Raw genomic sequence first — 19,532 nt, 5'->3', positions numbered from 1 at the left:
CTCATGCCCTCCTGGGAATGGGGCCTGTGACGAGGGTTTGTCTGGGCTTGGGCCCAGAAGCCCATCAGGTTGAGTCCAAATCCCAGTGTGTGGCCCTGAGGCAGCCTGCCTCGTCCAGCCGCCTGGAACCGGAGGATGGATTATTTAATTTAGTCTTTCCTTCTGGAGGAAGACGTGAGGAGCTAGGAGACACGAACTTTAATCTGGGCCATTCTCACTTTCCAGCATAGGGACCTGGGGTTGCTGTATCTGAACTATCAGACTGCAAGTTCTTTTTTTTTTTTTTTTGAGACGGAGTTTCGCTCTTGTCACCCAGGTTGGAGTGCAATGGCGCGATCTCGGCTCACTGCAACCTCCGCCTCCTGGGTTCAAGCAATTCTGCCTCAGTTTCCCGAGTAGCTGGGATTACAGGTGCGTGCTACTACACCAGCTAGTTTTTGTAGTTTTAGTAGTGATGGGGTTTCACCATGTTGGCCAAGATGGTCTTGATCCTGACCTCGTGATCTGCCCGCCTCGGCCCCCAAAATGCTGGGATTACAGGTGTGAGCCACTGTGCCCGACCCAGACTGCAAGTTCTTGAAGGGCAACATCTGCAGTGGACTGACCCTAGTGTCCCAGGCAGAGACCTAGCAGCGTGCACCTTGACCATGGAATCAACATCAGACCAATGTCATCATTGTCTCAGTGCCACTCCTCAGTGGCTGCAAGGCCTGGGCCACCCCCTCTTCCTGTGACTGTTCCTATCTGTAGGCATGCCACCCACAGGCGCCTAGCACTTGGAAGGCATTCCTTCAATAAATGTCGGTGGAGTTGGGAAAGAAAGTGCCAAGGTTGGGGGTGAGCAAAGAGCAACTCTCTCCATCTCTGCTCTTTCTCCGATTAAGCAGTGGGGAAGGTCTCAGCTGTAGTGATGCTGAAGCATTTGGGCCATGCCACTGGCAAAGGACTTGAGGCCTCTGAGGCCCAAGAAGGAAATCGACAGTTGACTCTTTCCCTGGCAGTTCAACATACTGGTTCAAGAGCCAGGTTTCCAAACAGACCTGGATTCCAATTCTAGCTCTGTAACTTCCTAGTTGTAGGAACTTAGGCAAGGTAATTTTTCGAAACCTCAGCATCTTTGTAGAGATAACCAGCTTATTATTAAACTACCGCATAGTTATTACAAGGATTACATAAAGCTTAGTATCCAAAGGTGCTTAGCACAGGGCCTGCTACTCACTCCATGCGTGGGCAATGGGAGCTCTTATCTCTTTGCTGTGTCTTAAAAATGTAGCATGCACAGCAGTCAGCAACCACTTGGGCCCAATTATGTGTCATCCCTGGGGCACAGAGCCTCCCTTTGTATCCCTTTGCCCTGGCAGGAGGCAAAAACAAAGAACTCTAAATAGACAAGTTTATTTTCTAAGAATCAATATATTTTCTTCCTTTGAAATAAATACAAACCAGTTTGAAAGGTGGGGGAATCTATGGGAAAGAGAAGGGAAATGGGGACAGGCCCCAGTCTTTTTTTTTTTTTTTTTTTTTTTTTTAGTACCAAATGACTCTGGCGCGACCCGGAAACGCAGTTACAAATGAGAATAATTTAAATTCTCCGATAATTACAATATTTACAACAGCAGGGGAGGGAGTCACCTAGTGCCCCTCTTCCAGGCTGGACAGATGCCCGCTCACCTCACCACTGGTAGGGGCCTCAGGCCTCTAGGCAGTTATGGATTCTCCTGGCATGAGCAGGTGAAGGTGGTGGGAAGGCCTGTTTTATGCAGCATCCAAACTTTGGCCCACCACCCGCCCTCCAATGCCGTGAGGTCTCTGGAGCTTTTTCTGACCTGTGGGCCCTCCCTCTTCTTGTGCTGAACTGCCATTGGCCCTTGGAGTGTTCTGTACAGTCCAGCTGCACTTAGGGCAGGAGGGACCTCCCCCACCCAGCTTCCCCTGAGACTGGCCCCAAGACCAGAAATGAGTCAGTGCAGAGGCCGGTGCCACTCCAGGACAGTGAGCAAAGGGGAGGAGAGAGGTCACAGGGCACTGTAGGTTGGGCTGTGTTGGGCAGTATCAATCACTATCGCTGGTATCACTGCTCTGCTCGCCTTGTACCTTGCTGCGGTGCTGCAGAGCCCTGTGGTAGGCGATCTGTACTGACTTGCGGATGTTGGACTTGCGGCCCTCCAGCATCTTCTCCTTGTCTAGGTCCTGGTTCACACCCAGAGGAACCAGCTTGGTCCTGGGCAGCCACTGCCTACAGGACAAGGTGAAGATCAAATAAGTCATCTCAGGGAGAACAAGCACCAGCCTTCCTCCTCTATTCACTCAAACACACCACCCAAGCACCCACTCTGGCCAGACTCTGTGATGGTCCCTGCCCTCAAAGGACTGTTCATGGTCTAGTGATGAAAGAGCCCAGTCAACAGTTATACTGCATGGTGGCGGTGGGAGGGTAATCACAGGATATTTATGGGTACAAAAAGGAGGTGCCCTGACCTCACCAGAAATAGCTACTCTGTGCCATAGGCTCCAGGCAGACTTTACTGACACTGAATACCCTCTGCAGACAATTAACAAAAAGACTACGTGTGTAAATGTGACAGAAAAGGGATTCAGAGCCTGAATGTTTATGCCTGCTTCATCCTCATTTTGTCACCATGGACGCAGAGGTGGGAAAACTAAGTCTAGAAGCCATCTGAGTCTGGGTGGGAGCCACCTCTATATCTGTCATAGTCTCTGATGGTCCTTTGGTTTCTAGCTACAGCTGTTTGTCCGCTACTGTCCGCTACTGCCCACTCAGCCTCTCAGACTCATGGTCAATACAATCCTTTGCTCAAAAAAACTGTTCTAAGTCCCTCCCCCGCTGATTTTTTTTTTTTTTTGCAATAGCCCAGTCTGCCTGTTGCTGGAGTTTCTTGGCAGTCTGCCCCCATACCACACAGGGCTACATCTGTGGCTACTTACCAGGTTCGTTTGTTGTCAAAGAAGAGGACGAGGTAGAGATGCTCTCGGGCTTCCTGGGTCATCTGCTCCCCAAGTTTCAGCACCTCCAGTGGGGGCACAGGGATGGGAACCCCATGGTGAAACATACCTTCTCGGGGCATCTTTGGATCAATGATCTGAGGGTGTAATAAAAGCCTAGTTTGATTCAGTCCACTTCCTCCCAAGGCTTGCCCTCCCCAAGAACTTGAAAACTACTGAAGTGAGAACAGAAGGGTTATCATGAAACTAGAAGTGCAGTGCTGACCCTTGGCTTCTTTCTGCGCTAAATTATTTCAGAGCCCAAGGACCAAAGAGAAGGAAAAGGGAGAGATGGAGAAACTGGGTGGGAGCTTCTAAGTGGTACTCAAGCTGTATCTGCCCACTAATCTACCTTGCCAAGAAACTGTGCCCCACAGCTCAGCAGGGAGTAGGAGAAGTCTGCTGTGAATCTGTGTTCTGGGACTGGAAAGCAAGGGGCATGGTAAGAGAAGTGGAAACGTACCAGAGCTGGGTATGATGGATACCCTCGGCATTTGGCCCACACGAGGTCCAGAGCATCCAGCGGGGAGTCCTCATCCTCTGACAGCCAACCAGCTCCCCGGCCCAGACTCTTCCTTACCACTTCACAGGAATGGGAGAGAGGGGGTGGATCAGCATCTGGGGGGATGGCGAGGCCCTGACACTGGGTCCCCAGCATCCCTGGCCTAGGGCAAGGGAACTTACTGCTGTGGCCCACGCCGCGGCCAGTGCCCACGGAGTAGGCCTCATTCTCAGTGCCTGAGGTATCCTCACTGCTGTCCTCTGGGAAAGTGCCCCGAGAGAAGGAAGGTTTGCCCCGGCCTTGTTTTGAGGGCGTTGTGCTGTGGACAAAACAATGGGAGCTCAGCTCAAAGGAGGGGAAGAATGGGAACAACATGGTATGTGCCCTCTGCTCTTTTAAACTCCCAGGGTCTGAGACTCTTGGAAAGCAGAGGCTATATGAGAATTTCAAATTCAAACACCCCCAGGGGCTAGGCTGGTGACCTGACTGAGGTGGGTTAGACTGAGCAGTGGCGGGTAGGAGTGCATACTCTAATCATCACCTTAACCCAGGATGGTTCTCTCTGTTCCATTAATGGTAACACCAATTTATTTATTTTGCAGAGAACCTTGAGTTTGAGCCATCTTAATCTAGACTGAGATGGCTGCCAACCACTTCCAACTTCTAGGAAACCTAGAAAGGCCCAAGAGCCCTGGAAGGAAATCCTGAGGCTGGCCTTGATCTGGAGGGCTGGTACCTGGTCCGGTCTGAGGCAGCGCTGCTACTGCTACTGCTGCTGGACTCAGAGTCTGAGCTGCTCCGGGGAAGGCTGCAGTCATTACGGTATACCAAGAAACTCTTCTTCACTGGCTGGTTTCCACCGCTGAAGCCATTGGCTGGTAAGTCTTGGTTGAAGGGAGGGGGAGGAGGGAAGGAACCGGTCAGGAAGATGTGGATCAGAGATGACATGTAGGGTAAAGAGGGACTTGGAGCTTCGGTTCCCCTTCTGTGCTGGAAAATTCCTCCAACCTTGGCCAGCAGAGCTAGCTCTGGGCAGTGTCTACCACAGTTGACCACAGCCCTGCCCCACCCCTTGCTTCCCTTGGCAGTTACTGGCTTTAGGAGACAAATGGCTTAAAGGGCAGGAAATCCCCAAGGAAGGTGAGAAGAGAAAAGGTAAAGTGATACAATGGAGCGGGGGGCCCTGGGTGGGACTCTAGCTGGGTCATAGTGTCTCTGGGCCTCAGTTTTCCCAACTATAAAATGAGTGGGTGGAGTCAAAGGATTCCTAAGCGCCCTTCTAGCTCTCTCTTTTATGGGCAAATAAAGGGGTAACTGGGAGTATGCTGGGAAGAATGGCAGCTTTGCTCACTCTCTTGGGGGGATGGGTGATGGTGAGGCTCACCCATTGGGGGGTCTTCTGTGGACTTATCACTGTCGCTGTCTGAGCTCGAACTGGGCCGGGGGCTCCTACCCCGCTTGCGCTGACGCAGGGACCCCATGATGGGGAGCTGGGGGGGCCCCACAGGACTGCCTCCGTGGCTGGGGGTCATCTGGCTCTCCCGGTTTTTGGGGGGCCGGCCCGGCCTCTTGGGCGGTCCAGCTGTCTTCGGGTTCTTTTTGGAGAACAGAACTGAGGTTCTCCTGCCCACCTCATGTGCGGGGGTTGAGGACATGTTGGGACCCAGGCCTGGAGCAGAGAAAGAAAGAAGGAGAGTTGGTAAGGGCCTGATTGAGAAGAGTAGATATCCAGGGTCATGCCCTGGGTATAGGACCATTTCTCCAGCTAAAGTTGGGGAGATCATTTTAGGGGCTTGGAATTTGGAACATTAACTCTTATACAAATAGCCAGAGAGGCAGCTAAGAGGCCCCTGATTGGGGAATGAGGGAGAAAGTACAGCTAGCTGTGTAGAAGGGTCCTCTGCCTGGGGAATGGCAGGGGTTGAGTGTGTGCTGCAGAGCCAAAGTCTGACTTGCTTTGGGGTCCACCTTGCTATGGGGTTCAGACCTTTGCTTGTCTCCTGGCTGCTGCTCTCCTCTGCGGCACTATCTGTCTGTCCATCCTTGTCACAGGCTGCCGGGTGGGGTGTCAGACTACCCCGGCCAGTGGGGCCATGCCGCTCAGGCCCATCTCGTCCAGTCTCTCGCTGGTGGGCAAGCTTCCGCCGCAGCGCTGTCATCTCTTTCTTGATCATCTTCGCACGCCGTGAGCGGCCTACACTCTGCTTGCTGGCATTCACTTCGTCAAGCCGCTCCAGCAGCAGCTTCAGCTGCTCTTCCACTGGCAGGTGCTTCTGGTTCTCCAGTAAGACAAGCCGTTCTTCCTCAGCTGCTAGGGATAGGGTTGGAGGGGAAAGGTCAGACTCAGGGCAGCCCTCAGGGCCCCTTGAACCTGGGCAGGCAGCAAGAAACCCACTCATCCCCCATTGGCTTCTCACCAGGAACAGCTGTAAAATAGCAGCACCAAGATGTGGAATGGCAGGCACTGCTATCCATTCACCCAGTCTGGCTTCTTGGGGAGCATTCCTGGGGATAGCTTGCCACTGCTCAGCCTAGCTCCTTTCTGCCTACACTGCCTGCTCCCAGGAGGGGACTTTTGGAAAGCTGTCCATCCCTGGCATTGGCCTCTTATATGTGTGTGTGACATATCACCCACCATCTTCATTGTGGTGTGTGGCCTCATCTCCAGCCAGGCCGTGGGGGATATGCATGCCCGTCTCAAAGTCAATGCCCATTTTTTCTGCCTGGCGCCGGGCCTGGCGGAGCACAGCACCACCCTGCTCACGAAGCCGTACTGCTGCCCGGTAGAAGATGGTGTCCTTGGCGTTATACTTGAGGCAGTTGCTGACGATGAGGTTGAAGTCCTCCTCAAAATCATCAAAATTCAGGTAGCGGTAAGCCTCCAAGTTCTGCTTCATGGTGAAAAAGTCCATGGGCTTTTTGATGTGGTCTAGGTAGTCAGGTACCTGGGAGGGCAGGGCAGGTTTGTCTTAAGTGGAGATATCCTCCTCATAGCCCAGAACCCTGCTCCTAACAAGCCCCCCTGAAATGTATCCAGCAACCTCCCACCACAGTTAGAGGCAGGCATATAGCACAGGGAAAGGAAAGCTGGTTTCTGGTCCTGACTTTACCAGTCACAAGCTGTGTGACTTTGGCAAGTCTCTTCACCTCTCTGGGCCTACTTTTCCTTTCCTGGAAAATGATGATGAAAGTAGAGCCAAACATACTTTCTAGACTACATGAGGCTTTACTAAGAAAATGGCTTGGGGACTCCTCTGAAAATGAACACCACCTTGCATTCCTATAGTTCTTTTTACTTCATAGTAACTTATAAGGAGGCTGCTGCCTCAGGCCTCTCATTTTATACCTTTTAGAGAGAAGAGTCTGCCAGTCAGGACCTAGGGCTTCAGAGCTGGTTCTTTAGGTGCTGAGCCTTCTAAAGTCTCCGTTCTAGGGTTCAGCACCCCGAAAGTGTCTTCCTGCCCTGGGATTATTCATTTGGCAGACTCAGTCCCTGCCTCTGGGGAAGGAGTGCAGACTGCCTCCCATTCTGGGCCCTTGGGGTGTGACAGGGACAAGACAGAGTCCAGGTGATACATGTGGCTCCAGTTCATCCTGCCCCAGAGCCACCAGCCCCTCTTCAAGGTCCCCATCTAGTCCCTGGCCCAGACCTGCAGCAGGGGTCCAACTGGGAGAGGAACAGAAAGAAGATGGAGTGAGGGGAAGGGATTCTTACTTCGTCCAATTCGGTTACCTCAGACAGAGGGACCGGCTCGCTGAAGATGTTGCCTGTGTCCTTCTCTTGGAGCTGCTCCAAGGTTTTGCGAAGGAGAATGAGGAAAGGGGTCAGTTGCATCTCCATGGCGATCTGCTGAACCTTGATCTAACACACAAAAAGGCCTGATTAGCCAGGCCTTGGCCAGTCCAGTGGCAGAGAGGTCTGAGGAGATAATCCCAGCTGGCCTGGGAACCCACCTTCACAGCTGGGTGTACTCATACAGGTCTACCTTCTATGAGGCTCCACCCAGGGCAACTTGCACCAACGCTTCTGGTCTCCCCCTTTCTTGAACTACCAGCACCAGCTACCTATGTCACATAACCAAGGATTCTGTTCATACTCTCCTGTGACATTCTGCTTCCAGTAGATCTAAAATCACACTGAGGACCAGGAGACCTGACTCCAGCGGCACCTCTGCCACTATCTGACTGGGGGACACACACTTTTCCTTCTCCTGGGTCTGTTTTCTCTTTTATAAAATAGGACTGGCCGAGGAGCACTCACCGTCTCCCTTTTGAGTTTTTCCCGCTTGCGGATCAATTCCACCAGCAGCCGAGCTCGCTCCAAGTCGTGCCGGAGCCGCTGCCAGGACTTGAGCTGTTCTTTAAGGGCCCAGTTCTTATCCTCAGAATCTCTCTGTAGAGGCAAAAGGAAGATCAGGAGATGATTAGACAGCCAGAGGAAAAGTCAGCGGGGAGAAGAGAGCCCAGGAAACTAAGGTCAAGGGCAGGTCAAGCCAAAAGAGGGAGCACAGTAATTTATTGGTAGTGCCTCAATCTGTGTGTTCCCAAGGCCTGGCAGAATAAATGCTTGGTGTGTGTTTGTTGAATGAATACATAAACATATAGGAACAACATCTTTTCATTGAGGATTCCATGCTGAACCTGATTTAAGGGCTAGCTTAAAGGAGCAAAGAGCTTAAGCCCTCTGACACTGGAAGCTACAGTTGCAAATCTTGGTTTTAGTCTCCCCCTGGCCCTAGCTCCCAGAGCCCACAGGGAACTGGACACAGTACCCCAACTTGATCACAGTTCCTTTGAGACTGCAGGTGTGTCTGTAGGCGACGAAGCAATGGGACCCCATTCCGTGATTGCCGCTTCAGTGTCCAGTAGCTGTGCAGCCTCTGCATGAACTGGCTCTTCCTTTGGATGGTCAGGCGGTTGGTGATTTTACTAAGCCTGGGAGGAAGGAAACAAAGAGTAAAACCTGTTGGGCCCTGATTCTCTTAAGCAGATCAAGAGTCTCTGGCCACTGAGAGTTCCTAAATGGGGATGAAGTATCTCTTGTCCAAAATGCCTGGGACTCTGGGCTTATGGCAAGGAAGAAAGAGCGGTGCCATCAATGGTACTGCAGCAGACAGGAAACCAAGCTCCTAGCACTAAACCAGATCCTTAACCCTGTACACCAGGGATCAGGGACTTCCGCCCCAAGACTGCTCTAGTCACTGCAGCCCAGAGTACTATTTGACCCTGGGAGCCCCACTGAGATTGAGCCTTTGAAGGTTTTAAGATTAAATACAACTGTACACAGCAGAAACATATAGTAAATCAAATAAATGGCACGAGAGAACTAAAATAACCCTGGCCATCACAACCCAAATGAGCATCAGTAACCACTTCCCAACTTCTTGAGTCTCCCCTTCCCTGCTTTTCATTCTATTTGTTTCTTCATAATTAGACCATGTTTTCCATTGCTGCCAGTGGCAGTTCCATCCTCTTCCATCCCAACTTAACAAACCACACCATCAAAGTGAAGGGCAGTTCAAAACACGTTAGCTATGCCAGATAAAAGCTGGCATTTCTGGCTTTTAATGTGAAAGTGAGGTGACCTGCTAAAGATAACTATCTCTTTTGAAAATATGGTGTTTGGTTTTTTGTTTTGTTTTGTTTTTAACTTCTATGTAGCTCCTGGGAAGACAGCCCAGCCCTGCTGTTCTACTCCTGGGAGGAAGATAGCCCAGCCCTGCCATTCCACTCAGGAGTCTGCCAGTTCCTCTCCAGGAGGCTCCTTTGTCCCTCACCTGCCTGTCCACCTGCTCCCCACCTACCTGTGTGGTGGGATGCAGGGCACTGACACCACAGGCGCCGCTGCCCGCTTCTCTGCCAGGATCTTTCGTGCCTTCTTCATTTTGATCCGGGACTTGGCCTTGGCCTTCTTGACTTTCTCTGAGCTCCAGCTCTTACCCTCATCCTCCTCCTCATCTTCATCCTCCTCACCCTCACTGTGGGACAGGGCAGGCAGGCGGCGTGCTGAACCTGGAGGCGTGTGGATGTCACAGTAGGCTGTCTTGCGGACACTGAAAGAGGTGCCGTTGGCGCCTGTCTCCCGCACAGGCTCCATCTTCATGTAAAGGCCAGCCTGCTGGGCGCATGTCACATGGAAGGCTGTGTAACAGTTGGCCTTGTGGCACTGGATGCAGGCCCCTGAGCCCCGTTGTTTGCAAATGTAGCAGGTGAGCTTCCAGCGAGCTGGTGGGATGTGCTCAATGCTGTCAATAGGCTCTAGGAAGACCGTGTTGGCAAAGCAGACCTCGGGGATCCACAAGGCACACACCACGTGGGCCCAGCGCCCGTCATCTGTCTGCTTGAAGGCACCACCCTTGTTGGGGCACAGGGCACAATCCACAGCACGAGAGGGTGACTGCAGGCAACGGCGGCACAGCCACTGGCCCTCAGGGATATAGGGGACACCATAGCACTCCTGGTGCACGGCCAGGTTGCACATGTCACAGAAGAGGATGACATTGCTGTTCTGGCACTCACCATCGTTGCAGATACAGCAAACAGCATCCTCGTCCACTAGCGCATTGGGGTCGCCTTTATTATGACTCTCAAAGTAGGACTCCTTCTCTAGCCGGTCCATTAGGTACTCAAAGATCTCCTGAGGGATGGGACTTACACCCTCTGTCTTCCGACGCTCATTCATGATATCCAGCCAGATGTAGTCCTCCTCGTCCATGTCATACTCTACTTCCTCATCCAGCTCCTCTGCAGACTTCTCGATGTACCTACAACAGTACACACAGGGAGCTCAGCTTCACATGGTTGAGATTTCCCTCCCTTAAAGGCGATGGGTCATTTGCCACTGAGCACTTACTCTCCGCCTGTGCCCTTTAGATGTGTTGTTTCATTTCATCCTCACTTTACCTCCAGATACTATACATACTATCATCATTTCTTTTTGCTGAAAAGAAAACCTAAGGCTTGGGAGGTTAATCACCCAGCCCCAGCTCACTTGTGAGAAAGTGGTAAAGCTGGGATGTGAACCCAGGCCTGCCACTACAAAGCTCATGTCCTAGCTGCTATATGTGACACCATCTTTGGGTTGCAGAGGCACAGCCAGCCTCCTCTAAAGGGAGGAAGGTAGGGCAGCTAGGACCCCTTGGAGTGGTCCAGATGATGGTACGAAGAATCAGGGGAAGAAGGAAGGTCCTTTGATGTCATTGCCAAATTACATATAAGTAGCTTTAACACTGGTGGGCAGGGCCTCAACTAAACTGCCATGGGTCTTCTCTCAGCTCAGGGCTCCCTCGAACTCAGGGTGCTATGTTTGTTCACTGGACAGCCTTGGGAGATAACAATCATAATAGCTAAGTTTTACCAAGCATTTACTATGAGCCAGGCATTCTGCTAAACTATTACATTTATTCTTACCACAGCCATAGAGTTAGTGTTCTTATTGTCCTCATTATGTAGATGAGGAAACAAGCTTTGAGAAGTTAATCAAAACATAGATAGGTCACAACAATGGAGTAGCAGAGGCAGAGGCATCAACCTCCAGCCCCAGTGCTCTTACTGTCCACCCTGTATTACTGTGCCAACAGGCCTGGAACTTAGGGCTGCTCTACGTGCTTGTCACACAGAGAAGGTGCTCCTTGCCCTGTCATGCTATAGGCGGCCTGGACTCTGGCACTGTAAACTATAGGGTACAAAGGAAAAAATGGGGCTTTGGCTTCTAAGCAAACCAGATTTAAATCCTGCCTCTGCCATTTTGTGACTTTTTGGACATTACTGCTGTTATGAACCTCAGTTTTATTGATGACAAAACAAGGGTAACACTACCTACTCAGAAAGATACTGTCAGGATTATATGGAATTATAAAAATGAATAGGCTACAAACTCTTTGCCTTTATGTTTATTTATGTAGTGCCTTGCCCAGTGCCTGCGACCCCCTTAGGCTCCAGCAGCCCCCAGCAGGCCCAGGGAAGGAAGTGTGAGCACCTTGGTATAAAACACCACCAAACCACTAAGTCATGTGACCACATACAGACGTGTGCAAATATGTAAACTTATCTTTTTATTATTAAGTTGTTTTAAAAAATGAATGAGCTGCCGGGCGCGGTGGCTCGAGCCTGTAATCCCAGCACTTTGGGAGGCTGAGGCGGGTGGATCACGAGGTCAAGAGATTGAGACCATCCTGGTCAACATGGTGAAACCCCGTCTCTACTAATACAAAAAATTAGCTGGACATGGTGGCGCATGCCTGTAATCCCAGTTACTCAGGAGGCTGAGGCAGGAGAATTGCCTGAACCCAGGAGGCAGAGGTTGCAGTGAGCCGAGATCGCGCCATTGCACTCCAGCCTGGGTAACAAGAGCGAAACTCCGTCTCAAAAAAAAAAAAAAAAAGAATGAGCTAAGTCAAGTGGCACATAACAGGCCCTAGAAAAACATTAGCTCCTGTTTCTCCTTCCATGGGGGAAATGGGACTTTGGTTGCTAGAGTGGGCCAGGCACACACAGGCTCTGGAGCCACACTGCCTGGGTCTTGTCTAACAGAGGGCAAGTGAGCTAATCTCCCTGGGACTTGTTTCTTCATCTATAAAGTGGTGATGCTAATCTGAACCTATTTCACAAAGCTATTGTGAGCATTAAATGAGTTAATGCAGGTGAAGTGCTTAGGACAGTGCCTGATGTGCAGCAAGCACTCAATAAATGTTAACTTACTAGTTTTTGTATGGCCTTTACCCACCTTCCTAGCATTATAGCTGTTTATGTGTCTAACTCCTCCACTACAGGATAGAAGTTGGGGGTTGTGTCTGATTCACCATACAGATAGAGGCACTCAATACTGTTCATTTGAAAGGCATTTTGAGGGCAGAAGGGAGGAGAGAGACTGAAACATTGTAGGAAGCAGTTTCTTCCTTTTTAGCCTTTTACCTCTTCCCCAAGGTGACTGCAACCTCCCTATCTTTGAACAAGGGTATGACTCATGGATGGTGTGAACCATCTGGCTTCTTCCAGGCCTTGGCACCAGCTCTGTTGAGCACCAATTCTCACCCTTTTCTCTGCCATGACACACGTGACATTATGTGATGGTGCATAACACACTCCCACAGGCACCCAGATTACAGGCTGCAGTACAGATAAGGTAGGCTGCATGTCATGTATAATTCCTGGCACGCCAGCTGACATGCCACCCTCTCTCTCCCCCTCAAGGAAGCATATCAGAATGCAAGCAAGAGAAAGTGATGTTATTAGAGAGATGACCTCAAATCTTCTCAATTTATATAAAAAGTAAATCATTTCCAAAACTTGGGCAGTTTTACCAACAGTGGTAACAAATCCCATGCAATATACTTCTCCCAGCTGTTTGCAGTATATGTGCTGAGAACTGCTCCCCTAAAAAATAGATCTGATCCCCAGAAAGAGTGAATCTAAGTGGAGGGAGGAAGAAAAGGAGCTGAATGAGCTGGGCTGGGATGCCTGTTAGAGCAGAGAGAGCTCAAGGGCCATTGGGAGGGAGGGGAAGCCCAAAGAGGGGTCTGTGTGTTAGGAGTGGGGCGGAGGTGGGTATGGCAGTCAGTGTGAAAAGAGAAAACTGTGAAAAGACAGAAGGAACTGGAGTTGGACTGAAAAGATTAAAGAATGGGAGAAGAAGAGGGAGATGGGTTTAAACTCAAAACAGTAGAGAGATGAAAGTGCTACATGCCATATTGCTTGTGTTCCCAGATCTGCTTTTAAAGAACTGAGGTTTAGGTGGCTCACGCCTGTTATCCCAGCACTGTGGGAGGCTGTGGGCAGACCAGGAGGTCAGGAAATAGAGACCATCTTCACCAACATGGTGAAATCCCTGTGTCAACTAAAAACACAAAAAATAGCTGAGTGTGGTGGCACATGCCTGTAATCCCAGCTACTCAGGAGGCTGAGGCACGAGATCACTTGAACCCAGAAGGCAGAGGTTGCAGTGAACCCAGATCTCACCACTGCATTCCAGCCTGGCAACAGAGCGAGACTCCGTCCCAAAAATTAAATAAATAAATAAATAAAATAAAAATTGAGGTTTAACATTATGTGGACTGCACTTTTGGTAAAAAATGTTTTTTATATAAAAGCCTTTATGACAAATCCTCCTCAGAGATCAAGCCTTCTGATTAGCTGACAATAAAACTTACCACTGTTGGCAAATTAACTCATCAGAATGCTTTCTTTGCTTTGGATGCCAACTTTCAGAGAGGTTTTACACTTGGTTTTTGTACCATCCTTCAGCCAGGATTTATCCACGTAGTTTCACCACCACACTGCCCCCCTACATCCCTTCATCTTTTACCTCATGTTAAAGGAACAATTAAACGACAAAAATAGAAGGGCCACTGGAGGAGTATTAAATATTGCTTAAGTATAAAATACTGCTTCAACATGTTAAAGGTTAGATGACAACAGAACAACGGTAGATTTACAAAGTGCTTTTAGTACCTTATGAAATCAGTGACCCTAGTCTTCTAACTTTAGGGAGGCAGAGGAATACTGTATCTGCTCTGCAGATGGGGTCCGTAAAACACTGTAAGTTGGATGCATTTCCCGAGGTCATGCAGTTAGGAAATGGAGAAGGCCAGGAATCAGAAATAGGATGTTTTGGCACAGTGGAAATAGTTACAGCTCAGGAGTCAGAGGAACCTGGGTTTGAATCCCAGTTCAGCTATCTACTGGCATGTGATTTTAGATAAGTATGGCTGGGCACAGTGGCTCATGCCTATAATCCCAGCACTTTGGGAGGCTGAGGGATGGATCACTTGAGCCCGGGAATTCAAGACCAGCCTGGGCAACGTGGTGAAACGCCATCTCTACAAAAAATTTTAAAAACTAGCTGGGCATGGTGGCATGCGCCTGTAGTCACAGCTACTCAGGAGGCTGAGGAGGAGGATCATTTAAGCACGGAAGGCAGAAGTTGCAGTGAGCCAAGATCATGCCACTGCACTCCAGCCTGGGTGACAGAGCCAGACCCTGCCTCAAAAAAAAAAAAAAAAAAAACAACAGAGAGATAAATCTGGCACCCTTTCTTGACCATAGTTTCCTCATCTGTGAAATGAGAAAAATACCTGAGAGTTGTGAGAAAATAAAGGAGTGGCATGTGGCATTGTAAAGTAAGTGCCACCATTAGTGGGGTACCATTCCTCTCACTGCCCTGGCAAAATCAGTATTCTTTCACTATTCTTTATTCCTGCCACTCTCCTATCTGTGCCTCTCACCTCTCTCTGGCTCCTGAGCCCTGCTTGACCAGTTTTCCAGAGCTGCAAGATAGAGGTGGCCTTACCGGTAATAGGAAGTTGGCCGGGGTGGGGCATCAGGGGTGTCCTGTTCCAGCTCCCGATAGACCACCTCTGGTAGCTTGGGAGTGGTGCTTGCAGAAACACTGTGGTGGTGGTGATGGTTGGAGTCCTTGCGCTTCTCCTTGTTCTTATGTTTGCCTGACTTGGGAGTAGTAGCTGGTGTCTCAGTGTTCTCCTTGTTGCTGCCATTCTCGGGGGCCTCCTCAGGGGCTTCCTCATCCTCTGACACCACATCCAGGTTGTCAAAGATGCTGATGCGGTGGACACGGCCATGCAGGTCCACCTCCACCATGCGCTGGGCCTGTGCATAGCTCATCACCTCACGGCCTGGTGACTGTGAGACCTCTGAGGGGCTGGGTGACTGCTTGTTGGCTGGGCGTGACTGGCGCCCTTTCTTCTTGTGCTTGCGGAGTGGAGTCTGTTGCAGGGGTGGTGGGTTGTCGTGGTCATAGTGGTACAGGTGGTACTCAATACCACTGTAACTCTTGTAGACCTTTCGACAGGTCTCCACCGGGCACTCGTATGGTGGCTTAGTCGCCCGCAAGTTGTGGCAGAAAGTCTTCACATCAAAGTCCACCCCCATGCTGTCACATCTAGAATATACAGATCAGTTAGCATAAGGCTGGGGATGAGTTACTGGCCACTTGCACCAGAGGTCCCGGTCTTTCTATTCCTCCCCCTCACTTGGTGTCACCAGGTCCTAGCCAGCCTACCTCTACAGTGTCTCTAAATGCCATCTCCTCTACCATGGCCCAGATGTGGACCATCATCACCTCTTGCCTGGTCATCCTGCCCTATGTCTCAACTCCTCTAGCCCAATCTCACATCATATTGGAGAGTGATCTTTCTACCAGGCAGCAATGATGCCAGTCTCCTCACTAAAAGCCTCCTAATGCTCCCAAGTTCCTTCAAGATAATCTTCCAAATTCTCTATGATGCCATTCAAAGAGTTCTTCTCACTGTCTGGCCCTAGTTCTCCTTTCCGGATTCTTTTTACAAGTTACAGCTGTTTTTGTCTATACAGGGGAACCTGCCATTCCCTGAATGTTATAGCCTCTCATTCCTTCCTGATTGGTGGGCTCCTACTCAGTCTTCAAAAAACCAGCTCAAATGTCACTTCTGACACAACTTTTTTGATTCTCCCATGGGGAGCTGTTTCCATAGCATTCCATTCTCACCTCTACCACAGCACTTGACATACTGAAAGTTGTCTCCCCCTCTAGACTGGGAGCTGTGTAGTAAAGACACCAGAGCCTATCCACCTCTGTATCCCCAGTACCTAGCATGCACTGGACACTCAGTTTTTGGCAAATGAATGACTTGTTGAATGAATAGCTGAATAAGGGGGATCACCAGATTGAGAGCTCAGATGCGATGAAGGCCATGTAGAAGGCTGAATGGTGGCCAATGATTTAGCCGTGGACTCCTGCAGAAATCACTGGATCACAGAAAGAATTCATTTACTTTTGAGGTCTTTACGGGGAGCCTGGCTCTGGGACTGCGTAGGAGATGTACTGTGAAGCCAAGTGAAAACTGAGGTCATTTAGTCAGTGACAGCAGCCTGTATCACATTTGAGCACTTCTTTCACCCATTCATGCAACAACAACTGAGTGACTACCAAGTGCCAGGCCCTAAGGGTACAAACACGACCACGACAATCTAGGCATGCTCAGCTCCATGCTGGTCTGCAGGGACCCTCCCTTCCCCCTCCCCAACATTCTTGGGTGAGTGTAGACAGCAGATGGCACCAGGCCTTAGGAAGCCCAGCTTGGTCAGAGACTGCCCCAATTTCTCTCGGCCTAGTTGAGTTCAACAATTCAGCTAGGGGCTTGGCACCATCCCAACCGGGCAGAGCTACCCTGAGCTCCCTGACAAAATAACCCGTTGGTCTCTCCACCTGTGCCTTAACCAGGCAGGTGGGCTGCTTCAGCTCCTCTGTCAACGGCTCCTGACTTTCACATCAGTAACGCTACACGTCCAACTGCAACTCTCTTCTGCTTCCTACCTGCGGCTGTGTCTTTATAAACATAAGCCAACCGAAGCACAAACAAGCTCTCCTCTTTCCAAGCTGGGTCCCGGGTGAATGGCTCCCAAAGTAGCACAGCGAACCAGTAACGTCCCCTTGGGACCCAGCAGCAGAAGCACAGGTGAGGGAGACGAGAACTTAGATCAAAAAGCCCGCGGAGAGGGCCCAAGGGGAATGGCGGCTGCATCTGCCCCTGGAGCTCAGCGGGCTGGAGGAAGCACGGGGCGGGGGCCGAAGAGACAGGGCTGGGCCCCGGCAGTGCCCGCAGCCCACTCTCCGGATGTGGTGGCGTTTCCCCTTTGTCAAAATGTAGCAAGTGAAACAAGGCTCCCCTCCTGCCACTGGCCCGGGCAGCCCCAAAAGATACACTGTTGCCCCGGGATGCCTGCTGGGAACCAATGCACTGTCAGTTCTCCCAGCTGGAGCTGCCAGAGAGGCTCCCCGGCCACGCGGCTCAGTGCGCGCCCCACGAACGTAGCCTATCCCTTCTCTGCCGGCCACTCCCGCCCTGGTCCCAGGCCCGCACTCACCGGCCACCTCGAGTCCGGGCTCATCGCCGGGGGCGCCCGCCGGGGCTCCGACCCCACTTGGGGAGGCCGGCGGGGAAAGTCGGGCTGGGAAGGGGGAGCCCCAACTCCGGAGACTGTAGATCTCGCCACCCCGGCCCCCTGCCGCCCCACGCTGTGACCCCGGCTCCCGGGGATTCCTGCGCTGACCCCTGCTGCTCCCAGTCTCGCCGGCGCCCCGGGGTCTCAACTCCGTCGACCGCCGCCCGTTTCGCGAGCCACTAGGATGCCTAGCCTCGGGACCGGGCGCCGCTGGAACAATGGAGGCTCCCAGAGGCAGCGCGAGGACAGCGGCGGCGGAGACCGTGGCGGCAAAGGCTGTGGCAGCGGCGGCGGCAGCAGCGGCGGCGGCGACGGCGTCTGCGCAGGGTAAACGTGGCTTCGCAGCGCTGTTGAGCTGCACTTTCGCCACGTATCCCTGCCCGTCCGCTGAGGCTCGAGAGACCTTTCTCTGGAATTCAGAAAGGACCCTAGACACTCCAAAGGGCTCCTCTAGCTCTTCCATCTTAGAGTGGAGTTTCTGGAGACTGAAGTCGCCGTACTCAGGATCTGAGGTCGTCGGGCGGTTTGTGGCGAATCTGCAGCCACGGACGGTGAGCGCGGGGCTGGGCGTGAGGAGCCCGCCCTTCTCCCCTCCCCCTCTGCCTCCTCCCTCCGCTCCCTGCCTCCTCCCTCTACGCGCCCTGCCTCCTGCTGGCGCCGCGGGTGCGGGAGGGACCTGGCCTTGGTCTCAGAGGAAGGCGGTGAGGCGGGGCCAGAGTAACGGGCGGGGCTGGGGGCAGGGCCGGGAGCAAGAGGGACGCAGGCTGGAGCCTAAGGGGACCAGGAGTTATGGGTAGGGCCTGGGCGGGGCTGGAGACTAGATCGGTCTGTGGGGCGGGGCTTGTGGGGCGAGGGCGGTGCTACTGTACAGGGGAGCCCTCCTAGAATAGTGGGGTAAAAAGTGGGGATAAACAGAAGAGGAGTACCTGGAGAGAAAGGGCGGAGCTTTGGATGGCCTGGAAAGTGGAGCTGCACTAGGAATAAAGAACATAGCTGGAAAAAACGACGCGACGCTGAAGGGAGCGGGCGGGGCTTGGGAAGGCATGGGGCGGAGCTAGGAGGAGAGGGCGGGACCGATTAGGGATAACGAGGCGTGAGGCAAGGAAAGAGAAGAAACTAGGGAAAAGTAAAGGAGAGATGCTAGAGAAAAGGAATGGGTCTGAGGGAAGGGTCTGGGTTTGGGGCCGGTGGGTGTGAAAGGGCTTGTGTCTGGTAAAGCGGTGAGATCTCTGTGGGTTGGCAGGAATGTGCTCCGGGTTACTGGTTTGAAGATGGTGCCAAAACAGCTGATTTAATGTGAGTGGGTCACCTCCTAGCAATGTGAACTTGGACAAGATCGGTTCTTCAAGTTTCTTATTTGTAAAATGGAGCTGAAAATTCTATTGCCAGTTCTTGAGGGTTTCAGAGAACTTGGATGGCAGGGGAAACATCCTTAAACAATGCTTCTCCAGGTTTGTCATTAAAGGGGAGCATGAAAGGGTCTTCCAGGGTTTTGGGACAAAGCCCAAAGCATCTGAAAGCTTCTATCTTAATGCAGGCTTTGCATTTGACCCACTAAAATGTATGTTTTCTAAAAACCATCCCAATAAAATCGATGTTTGCTGATTAAGATCTTGGGATCTGAAGTCAAACTGATGAATTCTCTTAAACAAATGACTCATCCTCTCAGAGCCTGTTTCCTTATGTGTAAAGTGGGAATAATATATGGTACTTGTTCTCACACAGTTGTGAGAATTAAATGAGATGATGCTTGTAAATCACCTAGCACACAGTTTGACATGTAGTGAATGTTCAAAGAAAATTTTAGCTGTTATCCTTATTAAAATAATTCAGAAGGCCGGGCATGGTGGCTCACATCTGTAATCCCAGCATTTTGGGAGGCCAAGGCAGGCACATCACCTGAGGTCGGGAGTTTGAGACCAACCTGACCAAATGGAGAAACCCTGTCTCTACTAAAAATACAAAATTAGCCAAGTGTGGTGGTGGGCCCCTGTAATTCCAGCTACTCCAGAGGCTGAGGCAGGAGAATCGCTTGAACCCGGGAGGCGGAGATTGCGGTGAGCCGAGATCACGTCATTGCACTCCAGCC

The 19,532-nt window shown here is 51.3% G+C and overlaps 1 protein-coding gene across 8 annotated transcripts; it reads right to left on the bottom strand.

Annotated features, from left to right (window-relative positions):
* Positions 1-1,379: 1,379 nt before the first annotated feature.
* BRPF1 (bromodomain and PHD finger containing 1) lies at positions 1,380-17,772 on the bottom strand. Of its 8 annotated transcripts, none has more exons than XM_012471494.2 (14): positions 17,366-17,772; positions 14,793-15,401; positions 9,310-10,269; positions 8,278-8,440; positions 7,767-7,898; positions 7,221-7,367; positions 6,141-6,450; positions 5,493-5,816; positions 4,890-5,174; positions 4,242-4,389; positions 3,688-3,824; positions 3,467-3,585; positions 2,947-3,101; positions 1,380-2,236 (listed from the first exon to the last, which is right to left on the bottom strand). In XM_012471494.2, exons 2-14 carry the CDS (start codon positions 15,389-15,391, stop codon positions 2,053-2,055), a joined length of 3,663 nt encoding a protein of 1,220 aa, XP_012326917.1. In that variant the 5' UTR covers positions 15,392-15,401; positions 17,366-17,772; the 3' UTR covers positions 1,380-2,052. The 8 variants fall into 8 exon arrangements, with proteins under 8 accessions (XP_012326917.1, XP_012326920.1, XP_012326925.1 ...); XM_012471497.3 differs by having other exon boundaries at positions 5,493-5,813; XM_012471502.2 differs by having other exon boundaries at positions 7,239-7,367.
* Between the last annotated feature and the right edge of the window lie 1,760 nt (positions 17,773-19,532).

The sequence above is a fragment of the Aotus nancymaae genome, unplaced genomic scaffold, assembly GCF_030222135.1.
Source record: "Aotus nancymaae isolate 86718 unplaced genomic scaffold, 86718_ANA_hifiasm-v0.15.2.pri h1tg000046l, whole genome shotgun sequence".
NCBI classification, from domain to species: Eukaryota; Metazoa; Chordata; class Mammalia; order Primates; family Aotidae; genus Aotus; species Aotus nancymaae.
This window is presented reverse-complemented; position numbering and strand designations above follow the sequence as displayed.